The 8,785-nt window shown below is 35.6% G+C and overlaps 1 protein-coding gene across 1 annotated transcript; it reads right to left on the reverse strand.

The window, feature by feature from the left end:
* Positions 1 to 4,621: 4,621 nt before the first annotated feature.
* LOC131150778 (FCS-Like Zinc finger 6) lies at positions 4,622 to 6,206 on the reverse strand. Its single transcript, XM_058101719.1, has 2 exons — positions 5,681 to 6,206; positions 4,622 to 5,042 (listed from the first exon to the last, which is right to left on the reverse strand). Exons 1-2 carry the CDS (start codon positions 5,974 to 5,976, stop codon positions 4,835 to 4,837), a joined length of 504 nt encoding a protein of 167 aa, XP_057957702.1. The 5' UTR covers positions 5,977 to 6,206; the 3' UTR covers positions 4,622 to 4,834.
* Between the last annotated feature and the right edge of the window lie 2,579 nt (positions 6,207 to 8,785).

Genomic DNA, 8,785 nt, shown 5'->3' on the forward strand with positions numbered 1-8,785 from the left:
ACATATCAGCTTGTGTAAGAAGCATTTTTTTTTTGTATGTAAATTTTATATCATTGGTTGTATTCCAGGCGTGGGTCTGAAGAGGGAGACTAGTCCTATTGAATAGTCCCAGATTGACTTAGACCCGGTTAGGAAAGTTAGGTGCACTATCCTGGTAAGGTGTAGGTTGAGGTCAGTCCCGCTAATTGACCTGGTTGTAACCGGTGCCACTCCACCCATTAAGTGAGCATTAGTGGAATCCTCGAACTTGCGAGTTAGAGGCGGGGACGTAGACACAGTTGGCTGAACTGTGATAACATATCGTATGTGCATTTTATTTTTTCGTAATTTATTTATCGCACGTGTATGTTTTATTGTGAATGCTGCGCATGATTTAATTTCCGCACGTTTTATTTATCTGCACATTTGAAATTGTATAGACAGACCCTAGGTTGTGAATATACTGCTGCTGTTTAAGTTAAACCTAGGAAAAAGTTTAAATTTTTAATTCACCCCCTCTCTTGGGAATACACCAAAGCTAACATAATCAGTTCGAATTTAGCTGATTAACCTTGTGGATGGTTCGGATTGAGCGAATTATTGTGAAGGTCGGCTCGGATTGAGCTAATTTTCATGGAGGTTAGCTCAAAATGGGCTAGTTGTTGTGGTAGCCCTAGCTCGAACAGAGTTAGGAATTGGAAGTATTGGCTCAAATTGAGCCGCTTGGATTTGAGGTCAGCTCAAAATGGGCCAATTAAGGTTGAAAATGGCTTGAATTGAGCCAGTTATGGTTGTAGCCTTAACTCGAATGGAGTTGGGTGCGATGTTATTGCCTCGGATTGAGTTGTTCGGAATTGAGGTCGCTTAGTGTGGGTTGAGAGAATTAAAATTAGCTCAGATTAAGCCGGTTGGTTTTGATGCCTCAGCTCGGCGAGTGGTATTAGCTCATATTGAGTCGATTGATGTTGAGTTCAGCTCGGAATTAGCTGGTTACAGTACAATATTAGCTCAAATGGAGCTAGGAACTAAATTTATTGGCTCGGAATAAGACGATTGGGGTTGAAATCGGCTCGAGTTGAACCCGTTATTGAATGAACCTCAAGTATGATTGAGCTCTCTTATGGGTTATTTAGCGGACTAGTTCGAGTTATTACTCTCGAATAAGGAAAACTTGCCTTGAATATTCGAGTGTATCTTGGGGGGGGGGGGGGGGGGGGCGGGGGGGTAACTGATACAAGTAAAACTAGTATGCCCAAACTTGACAAATATACCCATGGAGGCGGACAACCACAAGATCGGCTTTGGGTGACATTGGCTGTCTCGCATAACTCCCACTTAACAATCAATAATCCCTAGTGCAGTTTGAGGGCTGTAATTAATAACTTACTTAATCGCTAATGAATTATTTACAACCCATACGTTGCTTGTAACCCCCTCTAGACATAATGGTACCTTATGAATGCTAAGTTAGGGAATTGCTTGCCCTTGTTACTATAAAAAGGGGATCCCAGGGGGAGGTAAGCATCTCTCCTTACGTGTTCTAATATATTTCTAGTCACCTCCTTTATTTCTTCATCTTTTATGATTTCTACAAGTTATCTAATTAGATAGCACGTGCTTAATAGGGCATCTTGTGTTTTTGAGGGAGGATCTAAGTTCTTACACTTTCACACGAAATAATTCTCATTTCTCACCTTGATAGCTATTTATTAAAAACATATTATGTAATGCTCAAATAATCAATGAGTTTTTAGATCATATATAGTTTTTAAGGATTGGCACTTTATATTTTGGTTAAATTATTTTGCAAACACTTACAGTCTCAAAATCTATATATTTTGATTAAATAGACTAGGGTAATAATTTCGTCACAATTTGTGATTGAATATAGGGAAAAAATTTAAATAACCAAATTATGAAGTTTTTAGTGTCATACTTTAATTTCCTAGGATTCTATTAGGAATTTGTGAGTTAACTAGATTTTTAATCGAATTTAAAGTGTAAAATTTCACTAGAAATAAATTTTAATTATTAGAGGCAGTTAATATTCGTGAATATAATTGTAACATATTTTTACTTATGTGTACTACTCTTTAATATTTTTAACAATTTGAGGATCTTCTAGCTTTGTTTGGATCGATCTAGTATATTGTTTGGAGAAAGGGACAGAAAGAAAAATAAGAAGGAAACTCATTTTTCATCATTATTTTTTATATTAAATATTTTTTAATATTTTTTAAAATATTCTAATATTATCAAAATATTTTTATTTAAATTTTAGAATTTTTATATATATATATATATATATATATATATGGATAATACATTTTATTAGCAACACTCACAATTATTTGTTATATATATCCAATTAATTTTCAAACAAATATTTTCATTGAAAAAAAGTAATAAATTTATTGTGACTTTTTATATCGATACAAATAGATAGGAGTTGACTAATTTCTATCCTCGAACTTTCCTTTAAATTGGTCAGCTTAATTAAGTTAAGACGGAATAAATGTGTATAAAAATGAAATAATTTTAATTTCATTGTATCCTTATTCTCTTCCTGAATAATTAAATGAAAGATATATAATTATAAAATAAATAACCAATGCCAATAATAATTAAATACATTTGAAGCTAGAAATGCATTGTCCAAATTAAAGCAGCCCTAAGTCTAAACATCTGTCAAACTTTCCCTTTCCTACACGCCAAGGCTTCCATGCAAACCCCTAACTCTCTCTCTCTCTCTCTAAACATATATATATATATATATATATATATATGTATATATATATATATGTCTGTGTGTGCACACGCGCGCGTAATCGTGCGTGTGTACAAGAGAATAATTGTCTGATTGACTTTTGTTTTGGACTAATTAATACTCTTTATCCGACCCAAAAATAATCTTGACTTGTTAATTATCATGTAATTCAATTATTATTTAAAGTATTTATATAATTTTTTTGTCAGTATAGTATTATTAGTGAACTTTTGTTTGTTTTCGTATGTTTTGCATGTTCGAATGTTACAAGCCTTATTTGTTAAAACGACATACCTTAGTTTGAGGAATGAAACCCACTTGGAGGTAAGGTTGAATACATTATGCCCTTATTATTATACCCTCAAATTCAATGTGGTGTGAGGCATCAATCACAGGCACTGAGTATTGCATGCATTTCACATTTTCACATTTCTTACATGTCCCAAATAACTTGGTTGTCTAGGGTTAATCCTGCAATGTATTAGTATTATAATTAGTGCTTGACCCTTTTAATTGAACTGGATAAACCCTTCTAGGAGCCATAACTCAAAAATCTCCATCTACCCTTCTAGCAGCCATAACTCTTTTACCAAACTCCACGTCAAAATCTGCAGGGTCTTTCAAGTACCCATACCATAGGCCCTCTTCACGGCACTCCAATGCCCTTTGCCTAACTTACCTGCATGTTCATGATTTTCAAAACCGCCACCAAAAAGGGCAGAAAAATAAAGTGACACTAACCACTCATGATGAGACATTTATTTTACAATTAGAGTTTCTAAATTCTTACCTTAAGAGATAAAAGTAAGAAGATTGATAGGTTGAGATTAAATTAAAGAACCCTGTTTTTTTCTTTGGGAATCAAATCAAATTCAAAACATCGCAGCTAATTAAAATTAGGTCAACATCAGATGGAAATATATATATATTCCATTTGATGTTTTGATGATTATATAGTGCAGGCCAGGCATTTATTGGTTCCCAAAGAATCAGACGTACTTAAGCTCTATCGATATGTCAAGAGTGTCCATATGGCCAAATAGTGCATGCATTGGTTCCCAAATAAGGGCCAGACACAGAATATATGTATATGTATATGATCTTCGTGATATTCTTCTTTCTAATTTTGGGGATCATCATCCTTCCACCATTAATATATATTATTATTAGTATTATCATTTCTTCTTCCCGTATTAAAATTCATCATCCTTCCACCATTAATATATATTATTATTACTATTATCATTTCTTCTTCCCGTATTAAAATTTCAATACTATTCTGAATTTCTGACTGCATATTTCCCAATCAAGAGAGAGAGAGAGAGAGAGAGAGAGAGAGGAACCATTGATGAATGATAATCCAGCAAGTACTACCTCCTGCTCTCTCCCCAGCAGTATCCATATTTGCAGATAGGCAGATAGGGTAGGGTTCACAGCGCGCCCCCACACCACCCCCCCCCCCCCCCCCCCCGGGGGGTTACTGCGCAATCTAGACTATCCCTTCACGGTTTCACTAAAATGCACAGCAAATAAAACACCACCACACATTTATGAAGCATCGTCACTTCTTTAGCTAATTCCATTCTCACCAGTCACCTCCCCCACCCTTTTCCCATCCCAAGGCAACCCCATCACTCTCTCTCTCTCTCTCTCCACGCAGTAAGATCAACACCATGTAATGCCATACATACATGCATGCATACACCATACACATATACATACACACACACACATATATATATATATGTGTGTGTGTGTGTGTGTGGTAGGGTACAACTTCTGGGATTCTGTAGATGCAGGCAGCTGCAGTAAATGGGAAGCAATGGGAAGGGGGAGAACTGAAAAGGAACCACCAACCAAGCCATGGACCAAAGATGGGCACAATTTAACAGTTCATAAAACTTGAAAAAGCCCTTGTGTTCATATATATAAATATATATATATATATATGTATATGTATACATATATATATAGAGGGCCACTACAAAATGAAACCAAGGGTAAAACTGGAACCAAACTTAATTCCCAAAACATTCTCTCTTCCATGGATGACAATGAAGTTTCTCCTTCTTTTCTTCTAGGTCAGTCCTATGCAAAACCCCGAGCTGCTCTTGTTCCTTTGCGACGGCGAGAAGCAGAGGAGGATGGAGACGGTGATGACGAAGAGGAAGAAGACACAGGAAAAGAGGGTTTCATGGCGGCCAAACCGCAGTTGTCTGATATCCTCGCGCTCTCTTCTTCGTCCATAAATATCTGCCTGTACCTGCACTCCACACTGCAGAACGCCCTGTCCCCTCTGCACACAGCACAACATAAACGTAATATAAATTAATTAATCCACTTCAGAAACATCACCCAAATCCAGATTTTTCAAAACACGCACTCTAGCTGATTGATTAACACGGTTATAATTTCAAAAGTTCAAATTAAATAATATACATGAACCAAATTAATGCGATGTTATGGGAGAAATAGTTTAAGCGCGGGGTATTAAGAACAACCGACTCGCCTCCTCAACTTTGATTTGTTCCAAAAATCAAACTTGTGTTGAGATGGACATTAATTAAAAAATTGCTGCATCATGTGCTTTTTGAAAAGTGTTTGATTAATTCACAGTGGGATTCCTTCATTATAAAAAAAAGTTAAATAAATAAGCACACAAGCTGCTTTTCAAAAAGAACCCATTAGATTTTTTAATGAAAGGGAAACAGGGGATCTGGGTCTATTAAATTGATATTGGAGTAAGTAAATAACCCTTGGGGGCCTCTTAAGTGGGGAAAAGAACTAAAGATCTGGGCATTGCATAGGAGAAGCAGATCGATCTCGATCTCCATGAAAAATGAAATAAGCAGAGGTAGCAGCAAAGTAGCAGCAGCAGAAGAAATATTAGCAGTTCATGTAGATATGGGTGGATGGGTGCGTGGTTGAGCTTACTTGTACATGTAGATGTCTTTTCCGGGCAAGAGCTTCTGCTTACAGAGGAAGCATTCGTCCAAAAAATTATTCCCCGGAAGAGACATCGTCGTCGCCGCCGGCATCATCTGATTGACTGACGGCGAAGAGGCGTAAGGGAAAAAGGAAAAAGGAGACGGCGGAGAAGGAGAAGAAGAAGGGAAGGGCCTGTTGTAATTGCTCATCACGCTGGTTTTGTTGATGACTTGAGGCGTCTGTGTCTCCCTCCCCACAGTACCACTCTTTTGGCCTTCAAGCACAACACCCAGTCCCGCCATCTCTCATTCTCTCTCTCGCTATGGCGGTGGCGATGGCGAAGTAAGCTTAGAAAATTAAGAAAAATAAATAGACAGAAGAGAGAGAATGGAGGAGGGAGCGAGACTGCTGAAGCAGAGTGCAGAGGGGAGTGGGGTCCCTCACACCTTCTTCAGCAGAGAAAGAGCAGTAATGAGGACGATTAGCGTAGCGAACGATTTGACTTCTTGTGCCGTTTAACTGCCACGTACCCCCCTCCCTCTTTATTTTTTTCTTCTTTTTTTATTTATTTATTTTCCCTCTTCTTCTTTTTTTAGCTCTTTTTCTTTTTCCTTTTTTTTTTTTTTTTTGATATTTTGATTATATTTTATTTTATTTTTCGAAATTGGGATTTGATTCATGGGCGTGGGGAAGGTGAGAGCCCAGTCGCAACATAAGGCGCGTGCGCACTGTCTCACAGTGCTTTCACTTTGCCACTTTGTGGTGACTTTTGCTGACCGTTGGCTTGCATGGAGTGTGATGGAGCTCCAAACCTTTGACCCGTATTAGCCATTTGGGTTTGTTTTGGTTGGGTCCTTATTGGATCGGGTCAATGGAGCAAATGGATTACCATCCTCCTCTCTTAATTTTTTATTGAAAAAATATTAGGTACAGTTAGTGTATGCCTCGTATTTAATACAACAATAATAACAAAATTAAGCCTTAGTCCCACTAAATGGGGTCGGTTATATGAATCATTTTTCGTCAATTTATGCGATCACGAAACATTTCTTTAGATAGATTCAAAGATATTAAATACTTATTCACTATCTTCTCTCAAGTTATTTTAGGTCTACCCCTACCCCTTCTATTGCCTCCCCACAGTAACTAAGTCACTCTTTCTCACAGGTGCACTATAAGGCCTACGTTGCAAGTGTCCATGCCATCTGAGTCGTTCCTCCCTTATCTTATCTTCTATATGAGTTACACCTAACTTACCACGAAAATGTTCATTCCTTAATTTATCTTTCATTGTTATACTACTCATCCATCTAAACATCCTCATCTCGACAACTTTAACTTTTTGGATATTATATTTCTTCGTCGCCCAACATTCCGACCCATATAATTTAATATAATTTAATAATATGTATGAGAAGTTATTTAATTTATTTACATATACATGACGAAATTATATTAAATGCAATTTATTTAATATTTGTCTCCTCTTTTTAGTTAAATGATATTAATAAGAATATTGGCGGGTTCAACATCTGAGCTAGTGTAGGCTAAAGTTTATATATAAAATACTATTATTTTTTTTCTATAAATTTTTTATTAAATTATTTTTATTATTTATTTATAATTATAAATTATTTATTATCGAGATAGACATGACATTGAGCTCTATTTTCTTTAAAAAAAGAAAAAACTCAAAACTCAAAACTTTCATTACATTTGATTTCCTTCTTACTTGGATCTTCTTCTCTATTTTTAATTTTAATTTTAATTTTGAAAATAGCCCCTAAATTTTATTTTATTTGAACTTAGGAATTGAGTGGGTTCAATTCTAAAAACGGTCTACTCGAGCCCCTTCAATAAATAATATAGGAAATTATTTTCGTTAATAATTATACCTTACACTAACCTCAATGCAACCGATTTGCTAAATCAAGAGGCTCACAACCTTAAATCTCAAATCACTTTCCTCTCTATAATTCAATTTAATTTACGTACATTTAGTACTTTTTCCTAATTGCGTCGAGTTTAGTCATGTCGAACTCAACTTTTAAAAAGTAAAAGCAAGTCTTGCTTGGATGGATTCAACAATCATAAAATTAAATGTTGTTAATTAGTATAATCAGCCGAAAAATAAACAAAATAAAAATGAAAAAAGAGCTCAATAATTGATATAATTTGATAGTGTACGTTCCTAATCCGTAGAAAAAAAACCTTAACTATACTATCCGCAAAAAATTATTTTTCCACTATAAATATAAATAACACGATTGAAAAAATCACAAAAATCTTCATCCGACACTCAAAATATCATATCGTATCATTTTTGGACAGCTAATTAAATTTTCAATACCCTAACTACACATATTCACCCTCCGTTTACAATATTTCCTTTTACGAACATCAAATACATCATCACCTCTCTCAATATGACCTACGACTCAATTATCGAGCTCGAATCGAATTCAAAATATAAAAATTTTCAAATTGAACCAAGTATAAAATAAAACAGGGGAGTTGTAAAATAGGAAAACAGAGTAGACACATGGCATACATCAATTCATCAAATGAAGCAGACAATGGCACAAAGGCAGTGGCCCCCTTTGCTTCCTCATGGTTTTAGCCAGCTGAGCCTCCTTGTATTTCTTTCTGTCTTTTCTTATAATGCTTCTTCTTCTTTTCTGTTTTCACTCCTCTGTTTTGTAATTTTTGAAGGTAGTGATGCAATAGACAATCATGGTCTAAGCACCCACACCTTGCACACCTCATGCACCCTCTGGGGCCTCCAACTCATAATGAGTTTAGAAAGTGGAAAGCCAATTTCCTTTCAGCGCGCCTGCTCATCTGTTTGTCCTTTTACTCTGTGCTTATAATTTTTTTTCAAAAAAAAAAAAAAAAATGATAGAAGTAGGTTATTTGATTAAAAAATAACGAAATGCTAATTAATTAGCGTATGCATTTATATGCGCTTTTGCGATAGATATGATATATAAATTCGGTTGTGAGAGAATTTGTTTGAGTTGTACAATGAAACCCGATTTAGGTTTGATGGTATCTCAATTCACAACATGCAATCGCGACTTCGTCATATGCTGTTGTTAAGGATAAAAGAGA

The sequence above is a fragment of the Malania oleifera genome, chromosome 3 (assembly GCF_029873635.1).
Source record: "Malania oleifera isolate guangnan ecotype guangnan chromosome 3, ASM2987363v1, whole genome shotgun sequence".
In the NCBI taxonomy this organism is placed as follows: domain Eukaryota; kingdom Viridiplantae; phylum Streptophyta; class Magnoliopsida; order Santalales; family Ximeniaceae; genus Malania; species Malania oleifera.